We start from the raw sequence: 27,659 nt of genomic DNA, 5'->3' as shown, positions 1-27,659 counted from the left end.
TTGGGCGGGTGTTTGTCGGGCGGTGTCCAAGTCCAGAGAGTTGGTTATACTCCCGGTGTAAGGAGTCGAGGCCCCCCGGGGACAGGTGAGGGAACAAGGGTTACAGAAACGAGAAAGCGTGGGATTCGGATTGTAAATTAATGACTGTATGGGGAAGATGCCAGATGTTACAATAGGAAGGATACTTAAAAAACAAACAAACAACTAGTTAAACCCTAATGTAAGCTTAGTGTTTATGCAGCAGAACTGATATGTGACTAATGAACACTTAGCTTTGCACTATATTACACACTGAGAGGATTTGTAAGTTCTTTGGATGTTAATCTTTATTTCAGTATTGCTGAGAGTGAATGAAATAAAACTCTTGCCAATGAGCTAACAATGTATTAAGAGCTAAACTAGTTATTAAAGTGACCATAGTGAATTGAAGTGGTCATGGTGCTTTGTGTGTGTATATAGAGCATTTAGGTATGCAACATTGCACATAAAGAGTTAAGCCTATGTGCTGCCAGTGGTGTAACTCATTGGGGTGATATTAGACTGGGCAAATAGTTTTGGACTGGTTAATGTCAACCATGTGCAAACTTTTCAGCTGACACTCTCATCGAATGGTGACTAGATTGGTTGTAAGTACCCCATCACAGGGGAAAGTAGCATCGGAGCCTGTGGGGACCCAGACAGGAGGACACACCCTTAATAACTATTTTGCCTTATTAGCTGGCATGTGTACTTGGGTACTCATGCTGCAGTGTTCATGATGCTTGTAGAAACCCGTTAATTGTAATTATTGTATACTTGGGAATAAAGCAAGAGTTTATTCACTAAACACTGAGTTATAGTGCGTTGAAATCCAAATTAAAAGTAGAGGCTACTGAAGCATTGATTGCCAGAAATAAAAAAAAGTTTAGGCATATATCAGTGTTTGTGGTTTAGCTATTATTTCCTAAAAGTTCAAATTTTCTTTATATTCTAACAAATTATACTTGATTGAATAATTCACTAAATTCTTAACGTGTTAAGGGTTTGTACATACGTAAGACTAAGTAGTATCTTGACTTCATTATCATCATTTTAATGAAATTTCAACACAGCCATTATGAATATTTCAAGGTAATATCTTTTATATACCTCCTTGAAGTCATGGATAACCATTGCTTTTATTTAGCTTGTGATATATTTTGAAACATTTCCTATTTTAATATGCATTGAGACTATTTATGTCCACAAACCTAGTCAATGGTCAGTTTTTTTTAAATTAATTTTATAAAATACAAATGAAAACTTGTATACCCTGCTTAGATTGGCATGTAATGGGTAAGGATATATGTGTGTTTTAATCTTGTAAATTTTAGGAATACAATACACAGTACACAGTTTACATTGTGTGAATTTGCTCAGTGGCTCATAAAACCGTTTAATCCAGGGTTAGGCAACCTTTTAGTAGTACTGTGTCAAAACAAGATCTTGAAGTCTCTTTGCGTGCCGATCCTGACTTTTTAAATTGAGGTGTGTGTGTGTGTTGCCGTATTGTTCTTGTGCTATTTATGGGTGCTTTGGTTGATTTGTAATGTTGTATTTGTGTGCATGTGGGCTGTTACATGTGTATGTTTGTGGTATTGTATATGATACCTAGGAATTTGCGCTGTATATTGGGGCTGCTTGTGGAATGGTGTGTGAGAGGCTGTTTGTGGGGACTGTGTGTGCATTTGTGTATGGTCTGTTTTTATTATTTGTTTAAGGAAGAGGCTTCGTCTGCAACTCTTTGGGCGCGGGCTGTACAGTTACTGGTCAAGGGAGGAGCTAAGATGGAGAAGCTGTGATAACTGCTGTGGACTACTCTACTCCAGAGCAGATTTCCATTGACAAGAGCTTGGAGGAAATGATATGAGATTGCTGCATTGTATAGATTAAGTATTGTCCCCTCACTACCTGCAATCACAGGTCAGATTGCACTAGCACTATCTGAAGTCCCACTGGGACTTCTGATCGACTTGAGCCTGTTTGTCTCTGGCAGCCTTGAGTGCCGTTCAAAGGCACCTCGAGTGCCATGCATGGCACATGTGCCCTAGGTTGCTGACCCTTGGTTTAAGCTATTGCTTTGTGTATATACCGTATATACTCGAATATAAGCCGAGGCCCCTAATTTTACCCCAAAAAACTGGGAAAACTTATTGACTCAAGTATAAGACTAGGGTGGGAAATGCACTAGCTACTGGTAAATTTCTAAATAAAATTAGATCCTAAAAAAATTATATTAATTGAATATTTATTTACAGTGTGTGTGTGTGTATATAATGAATGGTGTGTGTGTATGAGTGCAGTGTGTGTAGCTGAGCCTTGGCTTGGGGGTGGGCAATTTTATTATTTTTTTAAATTTATTTTAATAATTTTTTATTTTTTAATTATTTATATTTTTTATTTTTTTCGCCCCCCCCCCCTGCTTGATCAGTGGGGGGGGGGGAGGAGGGGGCTGGCAGAGCTGTTACTTACCTCTCCTGCAGCTCCCTCCTCCTCCACGCCGGTCCGTGCAGCTCTTCTGTCAGCTCACTCTATAAGTCTCGCGAGAGCCGCGCTATGACGCCTCGGCTCTCTCGAGACTTGCACTGGGAGCTGACAGAGGTGCTGAATGGACCGCCGCGGAGGAGGAGAGAGCTGACAGGAGCTGCAGGAGAGGTAAGTAACCGCTCTGCAGCCCCATTTCTGTATTATGGCAATGCAAATTGCCATAATACAGACAGTGACTCGAGTACAAGCCGAGTTGGGGTTGGGGTTTTTCAGCACAAAAATGTGCTGAAAAACTCTGCTTATACTCGAGTATATACGGTAATTGTTTTTCAAAGTTAGCATCTTATATCAGTAAACCTAACCACAGACTGGTCATTTGGGGTTTTCACAAAGTTTATATGGAAGAATAGATTACTTAGATTAGAGTATTACTCCAAGTACTGTGACCACTTCAGTGATTTGAAGTTGACAAAGTGTTTGGTTTCTGACATTACCAGAGGCAGAACTGGAGGCTGCAGGTTAGGAGTTCCAGTGCTGGAAAGGAGATGAGCAATCAATAAGTTGTTTCATTTTTTTTGTTTTTTAAAGGCATATGGGTGGACAAAGAGAAACCTATAGTCCCAAAATAAAGATTATTTTTAGGAATATAGGTTCCCTTTAAAACACTGTTTTTGGTTGGCGTACCCTCTACCCTCAAGGTTTTTTTTTTCTCCCTATAAAATATATATTTATGCATGTATTTATCATCATACTATTTTATACACGTAATAAACATTCTACAGAGCTTTGCAATGGTAAATAATACATATTAGTGCTATGACCAAGCAAGTTGAACCAATTGGAATGCGAGGTAGTGATTATCCTGCCCCTGATTTGCATATTCTGTGTGTGAATAGTTTAAAAATTACATATATTAAATTGACAAGGTTTCCAGTGTCAGTGCATCACTTCTGGTTTACCTAATCAAAATACCTGACCAGTGCTCTTTACTATATTAAACTTCATGCCAGAGTCATTGCGCTAGAAAGAGATGAGTCTCCTGTTAACCAAAGCTAACTTGGATTAGATGTTATTGGCTTGCTGCAGAGCACATACTCTGTACATAGGGAATTCATTTTAAAAAGGTTGACCGTAAAAATAATTATTATAGTGACAATAAAACCAAAGATATTACAAAAATAAATAAATCTATAGAAACATGTAGATGCCGCCACTTCCAAAAATCGATGGTGCTGTCAGTAATAACAAACAAAAGATCAAATTGAAGGGCACAAAAGTAAAAGATAGTTGATAGGTTGAAAATATTCTTCTAGTATAAAATTAGCAACGCATTTATAAGCGGTGAATGCTTATTAATGCAGGTATACGGCTATCACTGGAAAACATGCAATACAGTAATCTGACCGTTAAAACCCCTTAGTGTTGAAAATCCGCAAATAAAAATTAAGTCCAAATGGACACTTGGGGCATAATAGTTTAAACACCAGTTCAGATCAAATGTAGAGTACCTCAAGTGCAAATCACCCTATAGCTTGGCCCAAACGTCTGAATTGGCAGATCATGTGAGCAAGCGTTACCTGTCATCAATCAGCTAGTTTTACAGCTAGTCAAGGTAGGGTTATGGCTATCCATGGTTAGCTAGTGCTATGGCTAGTTAGATTTAGTTAGGGTTACATCTAGTAATGTTTTGGTTTCGGTAGTGTTAGCTAAGGTTAAAAATAACAGCCAAACTTTGTCACTAATTAGTATAGTGACACAGAGTATCACTTCCTCAATATTCTCTGGAAAGCAAAGAGTCACGTCATCTCATTTGACCCTATATGTTTTGCTCTGTAGATAAAGCAGAATCTGTTTATTTTTTTTTTTTTATTATTTTTTTTTTAACTAGTAGGACACACAAGGCCCAAGATATTTATCATTAAAATACCATCTCTATGTTCTCATAAATTGGTGATAAAATGGCATAGTACTAAAGGCTGTCTTTAAATAGCGTAAAGGGAAACTAGAGTGCTAGGAATCCAAAGTTGTCTTAAGGGGACAGGGCACTGCACCCGAACCTTTCAATGAGATGAACTGGTCTGGGTGCCTATAGTGTCCCTTTAGTTGTCTACTTTTCAAACGATATAACAGAGGAGACCTGGGTGGAATATTTATCTTACAATTCTCACATTAGTGGATAACCCTATAAGGGTTTGCTTGGCAGCTGGAAGGCCTTTCTTCCTCACACGATTTGAAGTGTAGTACAAAGATGAAGTGCTTCCTAGAGGGAAGCATTGGTACAAATCATGGTGAATGTGGTGTATACAATGTGTCTCCATGCTTCTCTATGAGAAGCATTTAGTTGGACATTTGTGATGATGATGATGATTTGACAGGAAGCAGTTCTGAGTCGCAGTGCTAACACTCCCCAGTCCCAGAATGAAGGTTAGTTTACTTGTATATTTCAAGATGTTTCTAAAAAAACAAAAACAAGGCATGGTAAGCCCCAGTCTGAATCACAAAATAACTTGATGAGATTCAGTAATTCAGGAGTTCTGGAGAAGTGAAACTAGAAAATTAAATCATAATTTTGTTTATTTTTTTTTACTCAGAATTGCAATGTTGGCCTAAAACTGCAATATTCTCAATTTAGTGAATAATAAAGACTGTGTTTTAGAGAAGGTATTATTAATATACAACCTGGGATTTTTTATTTATTTTTTAAAACACAGACTGAACACTAATGGATGAATGAAAACCACCCCTGTTACTCAAATGACAGATTATTGACCTGCTCTTCTAGTACTCTTTATGTCATAGGTGCTGGGAATATTGCAGTTGCTGTAGTGTATATAGTATGAAATATTTATTCTTTTAGCTTACACTTGATATAGAGAAACTTCCTGGTTTGCAAATCTAGCTGTTCACTGCAGACATAGGCACTATCTAAACAGCTAAGTTCAGGCAGACAGAGAAAGATTCATGACCTGAAGCAAAAATTCTTTAGTGTACAAGTCAGGCATTTGATCTGTGGAGTTAGTACTTTAATGTACACATTTAGACCAAATACTCCTCTGAGGGTACAAAACAAAAAAATCCTATATGGTATCAATGCAATCAATAATGTCCTGTTTTTAACAATTTTCACAAGTGTTCACAGTTATTTGTAAGCTAATGAGAGAGTACTACTAAACCTTTACAACCCGTTACATAGACGTCTGGCTCATAAATGCTTCAATACCATTTTTAAATCTTCGTGTACAAAGGTGGATTTCTATTTTATACACCCTTTTATCACTATCTTATACTCCCATATCTCAACCTTAAAAAAATACTTCATTCCTTTTCCTATGTGGGTGCTACACCATCCCTATTTGTCACATTTTCATTTCTGTTTCATGTATTAGTTGTTTTCTCATTTCATATTGCATAGTTACATAGGCTTAAAAAATGTCCATCAAGTTCAACCTTTCCAACATCTGTTTCTACTGTTGATCACAGGGCAAAAAAAATCCAGTTTGAAGTGCTATCAAATTTTAATACAAACTAGGAATAAATTATTTCTCAACCCCAAAATAGCAGTTAGATCTCTCCTTGGCTCAAGCAGCTGTTACCCTACATATTTCATTTTATATCCCTGAATATAATTTTTTTTGCAAGATTTCATCCATTTGTTTAAAAAAAATCTGTATAGACTCTGATAAAACCACATACTCGGATGAAAATACCAAATTTATATTGTTCTTACTGTAAAGCATGGCTTGACAAATCCCAGATGCAAGGTCTCTGTCTCTCTCTCCCCGCAGAGCTCTCTGTGCCCCGGGAGGAAGTGAACTGTAATTCCTTCCTCCAGAGCATATAGGGGACACTTTAGTGTCCATATGAGTGACTGCCACCGTTAAGCGGACTTTTTTTTTTTTTTTTTTGAAATTTGATCACATTTCTTAAAAATTTAATTTTGTAGCCTGTCTCAGCCTTTTCTAGTGTTATAAGATCCTTCCTTAGGACATATGTCGAAAATTGCACAATATATTCAATGTACAATAAATTTATAAAGAGGCAAAATGATGTGCCCCCTTTTAAGTATGACAATACCTTACTGACCTTGCTGATTGACACTGAATTTGTTTAGTTTGTTTATAACTATTCCAAAATCCTTCTCATGTGTTGCATGAGTGTAACTCACTACCATTTGCAATGGAAATGTCAGGATACACGAATATGCCAAACACGCAGAACTTGAGTTAAAGAAAACCCTAAGACGTATTACCGGGCCTTAGAACGGCCGGATTTTAACGTATAAGAGGAAAAACACAAGACAGGCTGAGGACAAGAACACAGAAAACATGAAAACGTTAAGCAAGCCAAAGGTCGAGGAATATAGAAGTCAGAATAGTCGGGAGCCAAGCCAAAGGTCAAGGGATACAGAGATGGGAATGTCAGTAGGATAGCCAAGGTCAAAATACACAAACAGTACCAGAAACGATTGCCATTACCTTTTTAATAAGGACACTTGTGGCTCTCCCGCCTAGCTCTCTTACTTTATCCCAGGGCTAGAGGGATCGTGCAGCCAGCCAACAGGTCCGACGACTCTGTTACTGGGATCCCTAATAATCCACACAGTACACCCAGTTTCAAAAGGAACTTGCATGCACAGCTTTATTTTTTCCTCATAACTAGCCCGGAGGAACCACACTTTTTAATTTCTTGGTGGGGAAGAAACTACCTACGCTACATAGGATTGAGCATGCGCATTAGAGCTCCCCATTGGAAAGCATTGAAAGATCCTTTTATAATGCTTTCCTATAGGGAAGTGAGTGACGCTGGAGGTCCTCACATAGCGTGAGGACGTCCAGTGACGCTCTAGCACAGGTTTTCTGTGCTATAGAGCATGAAGTGCCCTGTAGTGGCTTTCTAGTAGACAGCCACTATAGGTGGAGTTAACCCTGCAAGATAATTATTGCAGTTTATAAAAAAAAAAAACTGCAAGAATTACAGGTGCTGGGTTAAGGGTAGTGGGAGTTGGCACCCAGACCACTCCAATGGGCAGAAGTGGTCTGGGTGCCTGGGGTGTCCCTTTAATGTGGGGGGAAAAAAACCTTTTAAACCGTTGCAATATTAAAATGTGAAAGAGAAAAACGAATGCAATTTATAGACAATAGTGGACATATTACCACACACGGTTATTCAGCTGCTTTAAATGTGGTGTGACGCTAATGGCAAAATCCTCATTAAAATATGCTGTATTTTTCACATCTCATGTTCATTTTGTACAACACCATCAGCATGTCATATATAATCCCAAAGAATTCCAGTATATAAGAATCTTGTGTTAACCTGTATGTGTGTGTGTTTGCCTTTATTTTTCTTACATGATGGCATTTTTATTTGCTGGCATTTGTCTGCATCTGTCACCATGTCTATCAAAGGCATTGCCACACACTGCCCCGATCCACACAGAGCAAGAAGGCAAAATATAACGACTGCTGCAAATGACTGTTTACCGTGGCATTATTGTTGCACAGATATGCATTGTCGCAGACTAGAAACAGTCAAAATATACCCCTTCCTAATTTGGTGTGGCAGGGTTCGGGGCAGCTGAAAACAGGCCACTGTGCCTTGAAATTATCATGGCGTTCTTTGTTAAATAGAAATTAACAGGGCGTATTGGTACATCTAGCTGCAGGTCACAGGTGAGATACATTTGCAGAAGGCCATATGTTTGACTCACTTACTATAGAACTTTTAGAGAAGGAACCAGGGGTGGTCTGTTTTTTTTTTTTTTTACTCTGTAGCAGCATGTATTCGTTAAAAGTAGAGAAAGCAAAGCTGACCCAGTATTTCATAGATGATTCTTGGATAATATAGCTGTTTTTTAGAATGTTAAACGGCAAAATGCAGCCTAAAACAGATACTTGCAATGTCCTTGATTATAGCACTATACTTGTGGTTCCAAATTGTGAGACCATTCAATGAAGAATAGTGGACAATTGTGGGGGTGTTGTATGTAACCTGTAAATCTTCTGTATACATTCAGAATTAGAGTGAACATTGTATACCCTGTAATAACTTTGCATGTTACTTCACTGACAAGATTGAACAGCTAAGGAAAGAATTCTCCCCTCCTTGCCTTTCTGTTTCTCAATCACACATAGATCATGCCTTTCCTACCCTTCAGACATTCTCCCCAGCTACTGACCAAGAGGTGGCTGCTCTTCTTTGCTCCTCTCGCCCCACCACTTGCCCGCTCGATCCTGTCCCATCTCACCTTATTAGATCTCTCTCCACTTGTCTCGTGCCTTCTCTAACACACATCTTCAACTGCTCGCTCTCCTCTGGCATCGTCCCTGCTGACCTTAAACATGCCACTGTAGTACCTATACTAAAAAAACCATCCCTCGACCCATCCACCCCCTCTAACTACTGTCCCATATCCCTGCTCCCTTTTTCCTCAAAACTTCTGGAAAGACTTGTCTTTACCCGTGTGTCTCATTTCCTCAATTCCAACTCTCTCCTTGACCCTCTTCAATCTGGCTTCCGCCCTCTCCACTCTACAGAGACTGCCCTTATCAAAGTTACTAACGACCTAATCGCAGCTAAATCCAAAGGCCACTACTCCATACTAATTCTTCTTGACCTCTCAGCGGCCTTTGACACCGTTGATCATGCTCTCCTTCTTCAAACTCTTCAATCGCTTGGTCTCTGTGACTCTGTCCTCTCATGGTTTTCCTCTTATCTCTCCCAACGCTCATTCAGTGTCTCCTTTTCTAATGATACCTCCTCCCCTTGCCCTGTCTCAGTTGGAGTTCCCCAAGGCTCCGTCCTTGGTCCCCTTCTATTTTCTCTTTATACTGCCTCTCTTGGCAAACTTATTACCTCTTTTGGATTTCACTACCACCTGTACGCTGATGACACCCAGCTATATCTCTCCTCCCCGGACCTCTCCCCTGCCGTCCTGCAACGTGTCACTGCTTGCCTTTCTTCCATCTCTGACTGGATGTCCTCCCGCTTTCTGAAACTCAATCTCTCAAAAACTGAGCTCCTTGTCTTTCCTCCTCCTAATACTGATCCTCCTCTTTCGCTCTCCCTCCAAGTTTGTGGTACCAACATCAGTCCATCCTTGCAAGCGTGCTGTCTTGGCGTCATACTTGACTCTGGTCTCACCTTTGAGCCTCACATCCAGCATGTTGCCAAATCCTGTAGATTCCATCTTAAAAACATAGCCCGCATCCGCCCCTTTCTTGCACCAGATACTACCAAGGAGCTTGTCCATGCTCTAGTAATTTCCCGCATGGATTATTGTAACCCTCTCCTGATTGGTCTCCCCAATAGCCGTACTGCACCCTTACAGTCCGTAATGAATGCTGCTGCTAGATTGATTTTCCTCTCTAGTCGTTTCTCTCACACCTCACCCCTCTGCCAGTCCTTACATTGGCTTCCTGTATGCTATAGGAGTCAATTCAAGGTACTAACTCACACCTATAAAGCACTGAACAACTCTAGCCCCTCTTATATCTCCTCACAGATCCATAGGTATGTCACACCATAGAGTAAAGAGGATTTTAGACCTCATTAGCTACCAGTCCAGAATAACAAGATGAGTCATGAATCCTGTAGTGTCAAGACAATCTTGAAATATTGAGAATTGATTATTTTGTACTTGTGGAGATTTGGGAGTAAACCTGGAACGCAGTGTGTATGTTGAAAGGTAAGGGTAGTGTGTGTGTGTGCCCGCGCACGCATAGAGGAGAAAAAACTGTACTTCGGTTCAATTTATTGTGCTAGTGTACACACAGCTGGATAATCCACATCAACTGAGCCAACATGGTTTTATACACACAGAAGAATGCAGGGTCGTTAAGCTTAGACTGTAGTTCAGAGAGAAAATGTTTCCTGCATAGTTTACAGTGAAATACAGTTATGGTTGCCAAGATCATGGACTCATGATTTGGTGCCACATGATATGCGTTGAGGAAGTGACCAGATGTGATGCACAATGTGGCCTTGGCTCCAGAGGAACTGGGAGGCGGGTGGAGAGATTTTGGTTGTTTAGGGAGGGGTTGCTGAGAACACATTTTCTTGCTTTTCTCTCTCTAGCTAGGGATTGCAAACTGCAATGTACAATGTTAGATTCTTCTTTCTTTCTAAAATTACACAGGTGCTGTCATATTGCAAATACTGATCTCTCTGTCTTGAGACTCTTATATTCTTTACATCACCTATCTGAATATTCAAAATATTGATTTAATTACACATAGTATTATGTATACACACCCTGTGACTTTTTGTGTGTTTAAGATTTAGTACACATACATATAGGATTGCATCGTAGAAGGAGGGAGGTGCAGAGTTTGCCTGGAGTTGCTGACAACCCTTGGTGATGAAGGGGTTACAGCTGCAGTATCTGACTGCAGGCTTTGAGCTGTAACCAATGAGATGTGGAGAAGGGGTGTGCCAGCCTCTCACACCTGGCTCTCTTGGCAGCTCTCTGTCCCTTTACTAATCCCTCCAGGGCCTGCAGCCTCCTGCCTGCTTGATCAGGCCAGCACTAGCCTCTGTTGTGGGAGGAAATAGATTCGGAATGCTATGACTGGACGCCTGTGCATATGTGCATTGAAAAAAAAATATATATATAATATGGTAGAAAGAATGGCAAATAGGTTATGTTCTGTTCAATGTAAATAATCTTGACTCTGAGCATGATTCAAACCTTTTTTGAAGTAAAGATTCCCTAAATAAAATTTTATTCGGATAAGCCATCTTGTGTTTGTATGTGGATGACTTTCATACTAATGTATGTAACACAGAGGTGATCTGCCAGGCCCTGAGGCTGCTCCACATACCATGTGGGTAGTTTTACCTATACTGGTATGATTTATCATCATTTATTTATCATCATCAAGCCGCACTCGTGTTTATATTTGAGACATGAAAAGTTCTTCCACTAAAGAGCCGGCCACTGTGAGAGTTTCATGTACACAGATTTATTTAATGAATAAAAGATACAAAGCCTTTTGATTATTGGTAATAAAATACATTTACAGGGCTATTTAAGGCCAGAGTAGCTAAACTGAATACATGGCTGTTTTCGAGAATATTTTCAGTTTGGCAATATTGATCTTAAAGTACCACTATAGTGCCAGGAAAACAAACTCTTTTTTCCTGGCACTATAGTGTTAATAGGTCCCCTCCCAGCGGGCTCTAGGGGGAGGAAGGGGTTAAACGCTTACCTTTATCCAGTGCCAGGCTCCCTCGACGCTGGGGACTCTCCTCCCTCTTCTGAAGTCATCCGCCTCACGCGCAGCAATAGCCGCGTGCGCATTCACTCAGTCCATAGGAAAGCATTTTACTAACTTATCTGAAATCCAGGTCTAGGCAAAGCTCCTCATGAAGTCCACACTCAAATAAGGCTTTAAATGCTTAAATGAGAATTTTTTTTTTTTTAATTCATTGGTTAAAATCTATATATCATGCTATTTAAAAAAAAAAAAAAAAAAAAAGGAACACAAATAGGCATCACACCCATCGTTAAACATAACACTATACAGTTCCAATGGTGAAATGAAATTCATGTCATATACCAAAACCTCCCTCTCTTACTCCTATCCAAGACAAAAAATTGATAGATATAACCGTGATGTTTGATTGCAAGGGTGTGTCTAAATGATGTAATGTTCACTTTTAAATGTGGATGTACATTTGTGTGATGTGTTTGAGTGAAGTGGTGTGTTTATTTTTTTTAGTTTGAATGCAGGGGTGTATGAAAATTTTTGTTAGATTGCAGGAGTGTGCTTGTATGTTGTGCTGGTGTTTTGACTGCTTGGATGTATGCACATACACTACCACATACATGCATTCATGCACAATAACACACAGATGCATATAAATACACCGACACACATACACACACAGACGCACACTGACATACTCGCTCACACATACTCACGCACACTCTCAAACTCATACACATACTCGCACACATACAAGTGATTTTTCAATTTTTTTTTTTATATCTGTTAGCTTACTTTATGTGCCAGGAGGGTGGCTTGGAGTGCAGCTGCTGCTGTGTGAGTGAGGGGTCTGGAGCTCTTCATGCTCCTCTCCTCCCGCGCTGTCTCCCTGTCACTTCCTCTGAGCCGGTCGACATTACAGGGGTCCGGTTGCGGTCTCAAAAAAATAGTAAAAAGGATTAACAATGTCCAGTAAAGAGACCATTAAGGATGGAAAAAATCGTGTATATACAAAGTCCACTCTTGCGCGTAAGAAAAAAAAAAGAAAGAGGAACAAAAAGGTAAAATATAATTGGTTGGATCTCACCATGAGCAGTGATCTGTCTTGGTAAAGAGGTCTTTAATGCATGCTGCACTGATGATTCAAAAAGTATTCCAACTAGGTGTACACAAATGTCCAGTAATGTCCTCTAATGTACTTGTATGTAGGTATAGAGTTGGTTACTGACCGTCTCCTTCATAGGAAAGTATCAGGATGGTAGCTGACACTCTACTTTACGATATCCTGGGCTGTGCTCTTGGGACAGTGATGCCCATTTGAAGAATGATTTACTGGACGTTTCTGTGTACTCCTAGTTGGAATACTTTTTTGAACCAGAGCGCATGTACATGGGAGAGCGTGTGGGGGTGAACAAGGGAAGGGTATATTAAAAAAATAAAATAAAAATAACTGAGGGGATTATTAAAAATATAGGCAGACAGCAGAGCGGGTTCAATTATGAGAAGAGGAGATATAGGGTTACCCTGGCAGGCTCCCTCCCATCGCTTCCTTCAAGGATAGAAGTTGAACGTCTGACAACAACTGTGTTTTATGTACAGATTTAACATTAGGCAACCTTGAAAAATTGTAGAAAAGAGTATCCTGTGGGCCAAAGCCCAGAGAACACTTGGAAGTCCCTGTAAGTCTGTATAGTCTAAAATTACAATTTATTTAATATCTCTGAAAATAAATGCTAATAACAGAAATAATAAACCTAAATAACATTTACACAAAGATATCCCACATAAATTTGTGAACGGTAGGACATAATGAAAATGGTTCATGTTTGTGTAAATATGTTATTTATGTTTATTTCTGTTATTATCATTTAATTTTTAGAGAGATTAAATAATTTGTAATTTTAGACTATACAGACTTACAGGGACTTCCAAGTGTCGTCTGGGCTTCGGCTCACAGGCTACTCTTTTCTACAAGCTTACTATTTGAGGGTTACCCCCTATTTTGTCCCTGAAAACACACTCTAGATCCCATTCCTTGGGAACTAGTTATTTTCTTTCATTGTCAACCTGGAAAAATCTTCCAGTCTGTCTAAGACACGTGTGCATGGGTGGCAACTATCCACAAACAAAAAAAGAGAATACATCTTTGTATGTGCAGCGCTTCAAGCAGAAACTGTCCACATGCAGATTCCTACAACCATCACCCCTTCTAAAAGCAGAAGTGGTCATGGTGGTTGAAGTAACCCTTTAAAGACCAGGGATGTTATATTACCTAACAGCAAACCAGCCTTTAAAGATCCTGTACCAAAATGACCCACTCATTTAATGAATGTGCAGGGCTAAATTACCAAAGCATTCCAAATCTTTATAAGCTCAGAAGTAACAGAGTTGCCTTAAGGGATTTTCAATGTGTTCCTTAAGGGTTTAAATTGGAAATTGCAGGTTGAGTGATACCATTTTGGGAGGAATAATGGCCTTATTAGGCCTAAGGGTACTTGGGTTTGCATTCCTGATTGAATGCAACTGTAGGTTAGTAAAAACTGAAATGGTTGATTCTCTGTTCCTGTACACACCATGTATAACATTGAACCCTTGTAGAGAAATGCACATGGACAATAACATAGGTAATCTTTATTTATTTTATTTTTTTATAAATCTGTTTTGCATAAAGAAAAATGTCACATAACCGCTCACAGCAAGGTATTATCATGTGCATGTATCCTTATTCGTTGCAAATATTCCAGGCATGTCACACCAACCATACCTTTTATAATCGGTATATAGTCTATTCTTTCTAATTAAATAAATGGTCCATTTGATATGAGCAAATATACAGTCATGGATAGGAAGAAGCAATGAAGGCTATCTGCCTCTCCATGCTAATCCTCATAGCTGATGTCACACCATTCCAAGTTAAACCATCTTCGAGCACTTTAGCACTGAATGAGGGCCCCTGGCCACCCTCAGCCTGGATTCCAGTGGAGGTTTGGCTAAGACGGAGATTCCTTCTAGCCATACTGATTCATACCCACAATGGGCATCAGCTACGTACTGATGGCCTGGCTAATGTTTCCTCATTACTTAAAGAAGCACAGAGGGAATGAGCTGATGGGAACTCTTGTTTAGTATTAACACATTATAGACACTATAACCACTTCAATTAGGTAGTGTTACAGTGCCTATAGTGTCCCTTTCATTTAATGTTCAGATTCTTTATGAAGTACTAAATTATCCACCATGAATAAAAAAATAATAAAAAAAAAACTTAATAAAAGTAGTGATGTAAAAATAATTATAAAAAGCATTTTTTTTTTATTTTGTAGCTTTTACATCCACGGTGTGTGCATTTGTATGTCTTTGTACGTACTGTGTGTCTTTTCTATTTGTATGTATAGCAGATTTTCAGGTAGCTCTATATACAGCAAATGGTTAAAGCTGTGACCTATAGTGCATGATGGGAATTACTAATTAAGGATGTCCGGCAGAGACTCTCCTCTCCTCCCTCCTCTTTGCCAGTACATTACATCCTCCTGTCTGTCTGCAGAGCTATCCAGAACATTCTGCTCATCTGCACCACCACTTCTTATCTTTGAATTGCCCAGTGATACACACTAGCAGTTTTTCTTTATTGGTGAATATCTTTGCCGCAACTTCATTATGTGCAATTTTGAAAGCAACATCTTTTAGCAAGCAGCATTGTTCTTTACCAGTGCACGCATAGACTATTGAAATTATACTTTGAAAACAAACTGACTGTGAGCTAAGGGTTAAGCTTGAAATGTGTGTTGAGGATATGAGTTGAAACAGATGTAAGTTTAAGATTATGTAGTCAGATGCAGCTGAGTAGCATGTCCCATGGTATGCATTATCTGTGCATAGATGGCCTCTCTCTCTCTCTCTCTCTGTGCATGGAGGCTTGTTCATTATCATTGGGTACAGTATACAAAAACTTTCTCCTCGGTGTATAGGCATTCCTCATTATTTAATGATGCACAGTTATTGACTGTGTCTTATTTCAGTATCTTAGAGGCCCAGTGTGTTTTATTTCTTTATTGTTATGAAGAGCTATAGTTCATTCTGTAGAGGCATGTTTCCTGCTTATCCGACCGCCTGCAGTCTCCCTTCCATGTATTCGGTATGTTCTCCACTGCCACACGTGCCTGCTTTTTTGTCTTCCTAGTGTTTGATAATTTCCATGCCTATTGTCCGAGATCTTTATTACTTTGTCATTGTGAGCTACCTACCAATACTTGGTCGTCTTATTTATTCTAAGTCTGTATACCTAACTCATCAGTTTTTCTGCAAGTGTAAATCTTATCCCCTCTTTGTTTTTCCTTAGGATGCCGCTTGTTGCCCGCTCCATTGAGCCACGCCACCTGTGCCGGCAGAAACTGCCGCCTGCCCGCAATGAATTGGAGTGTATGACCAACATCACTCTGTCCAATGTCATCCGACAGCTGGGTAGTCTCAGTGAGTGACTTTTTTTCAAGGATGATAAAAAAAAAAATCTAGTGACCAATGAATATTTTAATCACACTGTATTGTGAATTGCTGGCTTAGTGAATAACCCTAGTAAATTTTGTGTAGGTAACTGATAAGCCTATTGTACAGCGCTACAGAACTTGCTGGCGCTATATAAATAATAGAATAATAATAAGCCAAGTGTTATACCACACATGCTGTATTCAGGTCGTTAGATGATCAGTAAAATTAATCAGAAATGTTATTTTTAGTTATTCTATTTTTCTTTTTGTGGGAACTATGAGTAATATTGAGGTGCATTTAGATGCACGCAGAATGAGTCTGAGTGACTTTCACACAAATAGAATTTGTATTAAGATATATTTTTATTTTATTTTTTTCCTAGAAAGTGGTACCAAATATTATATGTTCTATACTTAGCTCTCTTAGTTCTGTATGTGCCAAACCTTGCATTTTCTGTATTTTATTTCAACTTAATGCAACAATCTAAATATCTTTTATATAATGGGTTAAACTCTCCTTTTATTTCAGACAATGGTGGGTGGTCATTCTAAAATAAGTTGTTAGGAACTGGGGACAATTACATTGTTGTTGAATATGAACACAATTTTAAAGGAATTCTATATTATTCTATAGGCACCAAAACAGCTTTAGCTTAATGGAGCGGTCTTGGTGTATAGATGTTTTCATTTTACCTTCTGCAGCACACAATAAGCTTGCTTGGCCCCAAAATCTTTTGCTTCCTATTTTATTTCTATGTAGCCTCAGAATGTACTACTTGATTGCTTATAGTGGACCTACTTTTAATTTTTTTCCCCAGCATTTAAATTTTGTCTCTCATTTTATTTCCTTTACATGTGCTCAGTGTTAATTTTGTCTGCAAATGTAAATTTAGTTTTAGTATTTTTGTTAAAAAGCCATTTTAGTTTTAATCGACTAAAACTGTTAGTAGACAAAATTAACACTGATACGCTTCCCTCCTGTGTCTTACACTGCTGACTTCAGTTTTCCTGGTCTCTTGATTGACTCTTGAGAACATCTCTCTCAATTTTCACACTTGTCTCGCTAGGTCGCTATGCGGAGGACATATTTGGAGAGCTGTTCACTGAGGCAAGTCTTTTTGCTCACCGTGTTGGAACCCTGGGGGAGAGGGTGGAGAAGCTACAGGTCAAGGTGACACAGCTGGATCCCAAAGAGGAAGAGGGTGAGTAATGTGGTCAGAAACACGTCACTCAGAGGGCAAAAAATTGTCTTGCTAAATTTTGACAAGTTGTTGTGTAATATAGTTACAGCATATAATGCACAGAATCAGTTTTATATATATTAATTTTTTTGTCACATTTTAACATTGTCTGTTGTGCTTAGTCTCTCTTCAGGGTATAAATACAAGGAAGGCGTTTCGCAGTAACACCTCACAAGATCAACAGCTGTTCGTTCGTGACTCTCTGTCGCTCCCTGTGCATGAGACTTACATCACCTGTAACATGCCACCTCCACTTAATATCCTGTCACCTTACAGGTATGAGGCAAATTCTAAAGATGTTTCATGGGTATAATTGAGAGCCTGGTTGTTTTGTAATGCAAACCAGCAATGTTTTTATATCTTACATGTCTTGTCCCTTTAGTACAAATCTCTCGATCCTTTTGACTGCTGAATCTTATGTCTGTGATTTAATTTTTCTTTCTACATGTAGGGATGATGGGAAGGAAGCTTTGAAATTTTATACAGATCCATCCTATTTCTTTGATCTGTGGAAGGAGCAGATGTTACAAGATACCAAGGATATCATGAAGGAGAAGCGCAAGCATAGGGTGAGACTTCCATGGCACTTGGTATATTTTTATATTCCATGGCACTCGGTATATACTTGAGCCATGCTCGGTCAAGAATTCTTTCTTGCAGCCTATAGTGTTATTTGCTGCGTATCTTTACTACTGTTTTACATTTTATTATCAGTTTTGAGTGTGGCCATTGTCACTTTTGAGAGCAGCAGTATATAGGGGAAACCAAGAAAGAATTTATGAGAAAACTGACAATCAGCCAAACTGGAGTAACCTGCCCTTAAAGTAATTTACACTTGGGCTCTGATTTGGCTTCTATACTTTTTCTTAGGATCTACTGAATTTTACATGCTAATCCAGACAATTACTTTTCCTATAAGGGTATCTGCTTCGTTGCAAGGCTCAAAGGAGGCTGCAATCTGATTCCAGTTCTGGACGTTTCTTGTGGGCAGCACTAGTCTGATATGCAAGTGTTATGGGTTCCCTCTGTAATGGCACATGTGAGCTAAATTGGTTTGATACCTGAGTGGTGACTTATTTGATGTCACAGTGACCAAATTTCAGTAGGAACTCCCAGATCACTAAATGATTTTAGAAATTGGTGAGCTTTAGCTCATGCGCTCAGCTTATCAGCAGCAACCCTGTGATACCCTCCTCATACTGCGAACTAACAGAACAATTGATAACACAAACTTTAACTACTATCATGGTTACCAGTTCCTAAAGAGTGTTTTTAACCACAAGATTATGTAGTCCTATGCTGTTTTCAATTTAATACTTTGGCTAATGAATGTGGATTAATTAACGTGATCATAAGCATAGTTCTGATCTACCTCTGCCGCAAATCAGTGCATGCCTTTACAAATTATGTCAATCCTGGGGTAATATAGCCCTGTATCAATGGTGATCTAACCTTTCCCATTGATTATTGCATGGAGTTTTCAGTCAGCATTTTAGTATTCTACTAAGGTAGCCCTTTTTCCTTATGTTTTATATCTCAATGCAGATAGATTGCATTCTTGATTAGGTAGGGATAGGGCAAGGCATACTTTTATTGCTTTGTTCTGTTGAGAGAATATAGACAGTCTCAATTCTATCTTAAGAATAATTGTGTGTGTGTGTGTTTTCAAATTCCATACTGCTTGGTGGTTGACGTGGCATTTAGCATCAAAAGCGAATGCACTGTGTGACTGACATTTTGCAAGCCAAGAACTACTAATCATACATGTCCCTGCCTTCCCAAGATTCATGAGAGTTACGTTCCCATGTAGTAGCTGCCATCATTCATTTAAACACTCTCTTTTAATATCCATATGCTGTGACAGAGTATAGGGAAACATATTTGCGATTTGCTGAACCATGATTTAGGTAAAATACCTTTTTGGAAACATGGAAAGATTATAAAAATAAATAGATAAATGATATAGATATATATATATATATATATATATATATATATATATATATATATATATATATATATATATATATATATATATATATATATATATATAATAAAATATAGTGTGTGCATGTGTTATTCTTTATTTGGGGTATTACATTTGTATAGCTATATGTTTGCATACAACTTTAAAATTGCATTCCTCTATAGTATGGAATGACATCACGGCTTTAACATGTCTCCCTCATATCTCCCACAGAGACTCATTAACAGAGGTTTTTGCCTTCAGTGGGTGATGCTGGGAGTATTGGTTTTCTAGGTTTGCAGTTAGTAGATTTTTATGTACTGAAAGTGCAATGAAAGGAACGTTGTGTGTTTGCGGCCTGCAGGGAGGGGATGCAGAGCGCACATTCTCTCATGCTGGGCCAACCACCAACCATTCACTGTGTTGAATGCAGGGGATTTGCTTTTGTGCTTTATTTATTTAAATACTAGTCTGAATGTAAATAGCTTTTTTTTAATGGGGGGTGGGGAAACACTGAGGTGCAAAATAGACTGGGTTAAAAAAGCCAAAAAAACATTAATTATAGTAGGTTGTTTAAAAAAAAAAAAATATATATATATATATATTCAATCCAATTTAAAAAAACAATAAAAACAAACTAATGATCTTTGGTAAGGCACGCCACTTTTATGCAGGTGACAGCTGAAGTGGAATATAAATATATATTTATCCAACAAAGGTGAAGTGAGAAAATATATATATATTATACACAACGCTATGGAATTTGCTGGCGCTATATTAATAATAATATATAATTGGATCAATTTATATAGATAAATATATGCAGCTCTTGCATGCTTGGCTCTGCTGTTTTTTTTTTTTTCGTTTTTTTTTTTATTGGCTTATTGACTCTCCTCTGTTTGATTTTATAATGCTTTAGAGCAGGCATCTCAATCTCTGGTCCTCGAGATGTTGAAATATTATTTTGAGAGAGACTGTGCTCCTCTTGCACATACATTTTTCAGGTAGATTATTTAGTGAGATATAGCTAGTAACTGTATGTCCGTAAAACTCATTATAAGAAGAAATCAATGTAAGGTGCTAGTGAATACCGTATTTATCGGCGTATAACACGCACAGGCGTATAACACGCACCTCATTTTAAGAAAGAAATTCCAGGAAATTTCCCCCCTCATCCCATAGTATTCCCCCCCTCATCCCATAGTATTCCCCCCCCTCATCCCATAGTATTCCCCCCCTCATCCCATAGTATTCCCCCCTCATCCCATAGTGTCCCCCCCCCCCTTTCCATAGTATTCTCCCCCCCTCCCATAGTATTCTCCCTCCTCCCATAGTATTCCCCCCTCCTCCCATAGTATTCTCCCCCCCCCTCCCATAGTATTCTCCCCCCCCTCCCATAGTATTCTCCCCCCCTCCCCTCCCATAGTATTCTCCCCCCCTCCCCTCCCATAGTATTCTCCCCCCCTCCCCTCCCATAGTATTATCCCCCCCTCCCCTCCCATAGTATTATCCCCCCCTCCCCTCCCATAGTATATTATCCCCCCCTCCCCTCCCATAGTATTCTCCCCCCCCTCCCCTCCCATAGTATTCTCCCTCCCCTCCCCTCCCATAGTATTCTCCCCCCCCTCCCCTCCCATAGTATTCTCCCCCCTCCCCTCCCATAGTATTCTCCCCCCCCTCCCCTCCCATAGTATTCTCCCCCCCTCCCCTCCCATAGTATTCTCCCTCCCCTCCCATAGTATTTCTCCCCCTCCCCTCCCATAGTGTACTTTCCTCCCCCTCCCCTCCCATAGTGTACTTTCCTCCCCCTCCCCTCCCATAGTATTCTCCCCCCCCTCCCCTCCCATAGTGTACTCCCCCCCCCTCCCCTCCCATAGTGTACTTTCCTCCACCTCCCCTCCCATAGTGTACTTTCCTCCACCTCCCCTCCCATGGTGTACTTTCCTCCACCTCCCCTCCCATAGTGTACTTTCCTCCCCCTCCCCTCCCATAGTGTACTTTCCTCCCCCTCCCATAATTACTTACCTGTCCTGAAGCGTGGGCCGGCTTCACAGCGCGCACCGCGGTACAGGAACTTTAATTTAAGGTTCCGGTTTCCGGCGGGACTGAAAGGAAGTGTGCACACTATTGTGCACACTTCCTTTCAGTCCCGCCGGAAACCGGAACCTTTAAATTAAAGTTCCTGTACCGCGGTGCGCGCTGTGAAGCCGGCCCATGCTTCAGGACAGGTAAGTAATTATGGGATATCGGCGTATAACACGCACCCACGATTTTTCCCCTATTTTCAGGGGAAAAAAGTGCGTGTTATACGCCGATAAATACGGTATGTTCCAGGGATGTCTGTGCATATTAGCCAAAGTGGGGATATATTTTAATAATATATACTTTTTTTTTTTTTTTTTTTATTCTTTATTTTTATTGTGCTTAGAATAACAAAACACGCTTATATTGCCACAACAGCAAATACAAGCCGATGGAATAAAACAGGATTATCAGTAATATGGCAATCATTATCAGCACATTTTTTTTTTTTTTAAAACAAGAGAAGTCAGGCTAGGTAGAACAATCAAAGGATAAGGACACATTTCTATCATGTCAGAGTGCTGTGGAATAGAATTGCAGATAGATTCAACAGATAAGTAGTTACCATCTGGTAGTTATAGTTAACTGTTAACTGTGGCGGGTTAACTAGGGCACAATTACAAAATTATCCAGGGTAAATCAGGGGTGGTGGCAACCTTGCCAGGGTTTGGGTTTGGCTACCTGCCATTGAAGACAAACATGCTAAATATAAATGAAATCTAGTGTCACTAGAGGCCCAGAGTATCACAGTCAATCGCATAACATGGAGTACCGCATTTCGAGTACTGGCATCGTAGCTGCAGAGACTTGATGATACTGTCACGGAGCTGTTCAGCCGATGCCAGTGGATGGAGGAACAGGGACACATTTATGTGAGAGTCCACCAATTCGTGCCGGGGCGCCCTCCCAACTGTGAGCGTCGACGAGTGCCAGCTTTGTGTTTCCGTGGGTCCAGCTGTACACAGCCTGGGTAGCAGGGTCTAGGGACCGTCTTCCTGCATGTGGTAGGCCTTGAAGGACGGGCATTGCGTAGTGGGGGGGTCGGTGATTCCCAGAAGGGTAGATTGCGTCAGCACCCATCCGGAGTTGTGGTGGCTTGAAGTGGGGGTGAATGCTAGGTAGGGAGCGGGCACTTCGTCGCCGCTTGTGTGGCCGGTTTCTCCGTCGGCGCCTCTTTGGGGAGCTGCCGATAGTAACCTCTCGGACCAGGTTCTGGTTGTTTCTTGTGCCGGATCGTAACGGCACCCTCCTGCTTGCTGTTTTGTTCCTGTGCGTCTTGCGCCGCCGCCATGTTGGGGCCTGCATTGTTCCCGCTGCTGTGGACTTGTGCTGCAGGGTAGGTATCCGCTTGTGAGGTGAGTAGGCAGATGGTTGTGTCTGGGCTTGTTTATGTAGTCTTTCCTCGAGCTTACTCCAGAATTCGCTGAAAATTTTGTCCAGTCCTGCTTGCCCCCTGAGACGTCATGATCACATGTGGCGTCTACCATTTTACGGGAGTCCCCGGGAGCCTCTGTAGCTGATTCAGTATCCCGCCAGTGAGTTTGTGCAGCCTACTAAGAAGTGGACCGGGATATCCCCCACCGGTCCAGAGGGGGGGGAACGGGGCAAGTGGCACACCGCAGCATCGCGCCGAGCAGGTGATCGGCCGTTTCACCCGTCCCGCAGCAACGGTAGGCCGCAGTGGGAACTCCGTGGGAAATTCAAGTTGGCAAGTCGCGTAAAGTCTCATGAGTTTTTCCCCTGAGTGCCAGACATGGTATGGAGCTGTGGAAGTCGTTTGTGGCGAACTGGCTTGCAGTAAAATAGTCGGAGTATGTGAGTCAAGCTGGGAGCTCACTCCATGTGCGGCCAGCAGCCATGATGCCCAAGCCCCGCCCCTAATAATAATAAATACTTTTGTGTAGTGGTTTTGGATTACGTGACTATTATTGAAGTTGGTATCAGCAGCCCACATTTTTTGCTTTTAAACTTTGAAATGTGAGGCTTTTTTTTTTTTTTTTTTATTTGACAATTTTTATTTTTGTTTTCTTCAACTTCAGTTGTGGGGGTGGGAGGGGGTACAGAAGAAAAGGGGGAGGGGAAGGGGAAGCAGCATTGAAGATCAATACGTACAAGTTTCAGGTCAGTAACATTTCGATGCGTACAATTTGTCGATAATTCACATTTTACATACATTCACGGTTGTTTCAAAGCTTGACCTATGATCATGCACTGCCCGGTGCCCGCATTCTTTCTCGGATTCTGAATGTCGGGTATAGGGGTGTGTGTCTTGAAGTGACATTGGGACAGTGTACTGCTCATGCTGTTTGGTTCATTGCGGGGTGTGGGCGGTTGGGCCAAGGAAGGTGGTGAGGGAAGGGGGGGGGGGGGGAGGGAGAGGGCGGCTAAGAGGTGGGGGGTTGTGGGTTGTGGGTTGTGGGTGCAGTGTAGGTTGGGTGGTGTTGTAAAGGTGTCCTTATTTCATGTACAGTTATGTCTCCAGTCAAGGAGGTTCTGTTATGTGTGTTGTGTTTTGTTTTTGCTCAGGTTCATGTTGTCCCAGATTACCCATGCTGTGGGCCAGTAGGTGGCCGTCGGTCTCGTTTTTCTCGCCATAATCTCCTAGTGTTTAGTAGTTTCAATCACCTTAATACATTGTTCGATATGGGGGCTAGATGTCTGTTTCCACTGCCTGCTGATGACTGCGAGGGCCGCGATGATGATGTGGTACAGTAGGTACCTATGGCTTTTTTGTGGGACGTTCGGGAGTAAGAGCGGTAGTTGTACGTTTGTGCATTGGGTTGATATGTGAGGCATTTTTAACATTCAGAACTAAAAAGTGAATCTGTTTTGGGTTAATTTTTACATTTTCACTATTTATGTAGAAATGTATTATACGAATAACTGGGGTGGGGTTTTCCCATTTTTAAACTATTTTATTTACATGTAATTTTGTACTTTTGCATACCTATAGGGAATCAGAAAAAAAGCCCTATCTGTCCTTTTAAAAAAAAAACACACCAAACAAACAACAATAAATAAGTATGGCTGCACGGAACTAGCAAACAAATAGCAAAAGTGGCAAAACGGCCTCAGTCATGAATGCACAGAAGTTCATTAAAGTCTGTAAGTCATGAAAGTATTAATGCAAAACAGTAGCTGTTTAAGTGTTTTCTCATAGAGTAAACAAACTGTGCTCAAATTTGTAAATTGATTACACCGGGAAAATCTACCAAAGCTGTGACCTTGTGAAGTTACAAATCTTTAATCTCTATACTGTACAGAAAGTAGTAACCTGATGTTTTAACTATATCTGGTGTTTATGCAGAGAGAGAAGAAAGACAATCCCAATCGTGGAAACGTGAATCCTCGCAAGATCAGAACTCGAAAAGATGAATGGGAAAAAATGAAAATGGGACCGGAATTTGTGGAAGCTAAAGACAAGCTTTTGAATGCAGGGTAATAATTTTCATGTGTATAAAATGCATATGCAGTGCTGAGAAACAAAGCAGAAATGTAATTGTATTTTGTACTGTGCTCCCTAGTACTCAAAATGGATCTGTTCATTCCATTGATGGTATGGATGTGATTCAGTATCCGCCACCACCTCCATATGAAGACTCCTCGCCAAGTCCTCCTCCAGTTCCTGATGACTCTCTGCCACCTCCTCCCATGGACTTTAGGTAAGAATTAGGCTTTCAGTCACTGCAGGTCAAACATGCAGGTGTGTTTTAAGAGCTGTGTAACAGTTTATAATTATTCCCTTACATTTTATAGTATGCCTCCATCTTCAAATCGTGCCAGCCTGGTTAGCCCTGCACATCCACCTCCAGCTCCACCTGTTGGTTCCCCAATAGGGGGGCGACCAAGTTTCTCGCCTCCACCTGCTCCTCCTCCCCCACCTCCTTCTGGTGTACTTCCTGACCCATCCTACCTTCCTCCCCCATCCCCACCTGCTTGTCCTTCTATCCCTGGATTTCCTGCTCCTCCCCCTCCTCCTGTTCCTACTCTAATGGATTATCCTCCCCCTTCTCCTCTCTCTCCTGCACCACCACCACCTGCAGGAGGCCCTCCACCCCCGCCTCCACCACCTCTTCCACCACCTCCACCAGGTCCTCCACCTCCTGGCCCTCCTCCCCCTTCTTCCTACACGCAACCTGAAGGAGAATCTTCATCAGCCAGTTTGAAGCCAAAAGCTGCTCCTGCACCTGTAAGCGATGCCCGGAGTGATCTTCTGTCAGCTATCCGGCAAGGTACTTAAAATTTTACCACTCTATGGGCTTTTATGCTTACTCTTATGTTTTTATCCTCTTTACATTTTTATTAAATCTCTCTTCTGTTTCCACTTTGATATCATACCAAAAACACATAAACTAATCTATTGTATCCTACCTCCACTTCCTGCACATTTCCCTATCCACTGTGTGCCTCATAAAATGGTCCTGCCTCATTTTTCGCCTGTGGGTAATTTAAAAAAAAAAAATATATATATATATCTATATCTATATCTATATCTAAATATCTATATATATATATATATATATATATATTTTTATTTTTATTTTTTTTTACGGTTTCTTTTCCCCGTCTTTATTATTGCTGTCCCTTTTCTTTTTAGGAATGAGCAAAATAATGAAATATTCTTTGTGCCATCAATGGTTGCATCCATTCTTGACATGCAGAAATATACTCCACTATTTCAGCTGTTATTACTCTCACTTCTTTCATTATTAACACATGAAGTATGGTAGTTTCCAGTACAGTCTTACCTATGCACCCCTACCGCTCTTCTCTGACATTGTCTGCCTCCTCAGTTGCATCTTGTCTTTCCATCATGACCCATGTTGTCTTTATTTCTACCCTTTAGGTTTCCAGCTGCGTAAAGTGGAGGAGCAACTGGAGCATGAGAAGAAGGACATTGGAGGCAATGATGTGGCCACAATCCTTTCTCGACGCATTGCAGTGGAATACAGTGACTCAGAGGATGACTCTTCTGAATTTGATGAGGATGATTGGTCTGATTGAGGATGGGGATGGAAATGCACTGTTTGTAACTGATGACAAAATAGGATAATGCAGTTATGGGTTAGAAGTGAGATTTGGCATTTGCAAATCAATTGGAGGCTTAACTATTATATCTGATATTGTCACCATATGTTTGTTTTTGGGTGCATACTATAAATAGGTGAATTTTCAACAAACAGGTGCCCTTTGTCTAATGACGTTCAGCATTGGGGCATTAACACATTCCTAAATAAATCATAACGACATTTTAATTTGTGTATTCCCTCTCTGCCCTACAACGTGTGTTCCTGGAGGTCTAGCAGTAATTCCATAGCATACAAGAAAACATACCCAGTTGTTAATGACTAAGGTTATATACTTTTTAGTTTTATTACAGTTTTGGCCTACAGGAGAATGAGAACAATACAACTCTGTGCCTTGACTTGCCTTCAGCCGTTTTCAGGAACCAGTTCGCTATAAACACAACTAGCTTATTTAAATATCCAGTTTAAATGGAAAACCACTAGTTACACTTCCGTACATTATAATCATTAAATAATGTTCAGAAGTATTATGATTAGAGGAACGCAATATTTACGTTCAAAAGTGAGACAAAAATTTTATATATGGCTATCTGTATAAAGTATACATACTTTATACACACGGAACAACCGTGTATTTGTGTAATTAGTGCTGACTTACTGTTTGTCAACTTGATAATTAGACATTTGAAATTCTGGTGCATGATATAGACGAGTTAAAGGACCACTCTAGTGCCAGGAAAGCATACTCGTTTTCCTGGCACTAGAGTGCCCTGAGGGTGCCCCCACCCTCAGGGACCCCCTCCCGCCCGGCTCTGGAAAGGGGAAAGGGGTAAAAACTTACCTTTTTCCAGCGCTGGGCGGGGAGCTCTCTTCCTCCTCTCCGCCTCCGTTCCTCCCCGTCGGCTGAATGCGCACGCGCGGGAAGAGCTGCGCGCGCATTCAGCCGGTCACATAGGAAAGCATTCATAATGCTTTCCTATGGACGCTTGCGTGTTCTCACTGTGATTTTCACAGTGAGAATCACGCAAGCGCCTCTAGCGGCTGTCAGTGAGACAGCCACTAGAGGAAATAGGGGAAGGCTTAACTAATTGATAAACATAGCAGTTTCTCTGGAACGGCTATGTTTATAAAACAATTAGTTAACC

The 27,659-nt window shown here is 40.5% G+C and overlaps 1 protein-coding gene across 2 annotated transcripts; it reads left to right on the top strand.

Moving 5' to 3' along the window:
- Positions 1-27,429, top strand: WASF2 (WASP family member 2). Of its 2 annotated transcripts, none has more exons than XM_063453550.1 (9): positions 1-85; positions 16,054-16,184; positions 17,266-17,400; positions 17,562-17,715; positions 17,891-18,008; positions 24,795-24,925; positions 25,012-25,149; positions 25,244-25,719; positions 26,334-27,428. In XM_063453550.1, the coding sequence occupies exons 2-9, from the start codon at positions 16,055-16,057 to the stop codon at positions 26,489-26,491; spliced, it is 1,440 nt and encodes a 479-aa protein (XP_063309620.1). In that variant the 5' UTR covers positions 1-85; position 16,054; the 3' UTR covers positions 26,492-27,428. The 2 variants fall into 2 exon arrangements, with proteins under 2 accessions (XP_063309620.1, XP_063309610.1); XM_063453540.1 differs by lacking the exon at positions 1-85 and adding an exon at positions 15,830-15,849 and having other exon boundaries at positions 26,334-27,429.
- Positions 27,430-27,659: the final 230 nt, after the last annotated feature.

This window comes from Pelobates fuscus, chromosome 1, assembly GCF_036172605.1.
Source record: "Pelobates fuscus isolate aPelFus1 chromosome 1, aPelFus1.pri, whole genome shotgun sequence".
NCBI lineage: Eukaryota > Metazoa > Chordata > Amphibia > Anura > Pelobatidae > Pelobates > Pelobates fuscus.
This window is presented reverse-complemented; position numbering and strand designations above follow the sequence as displayed.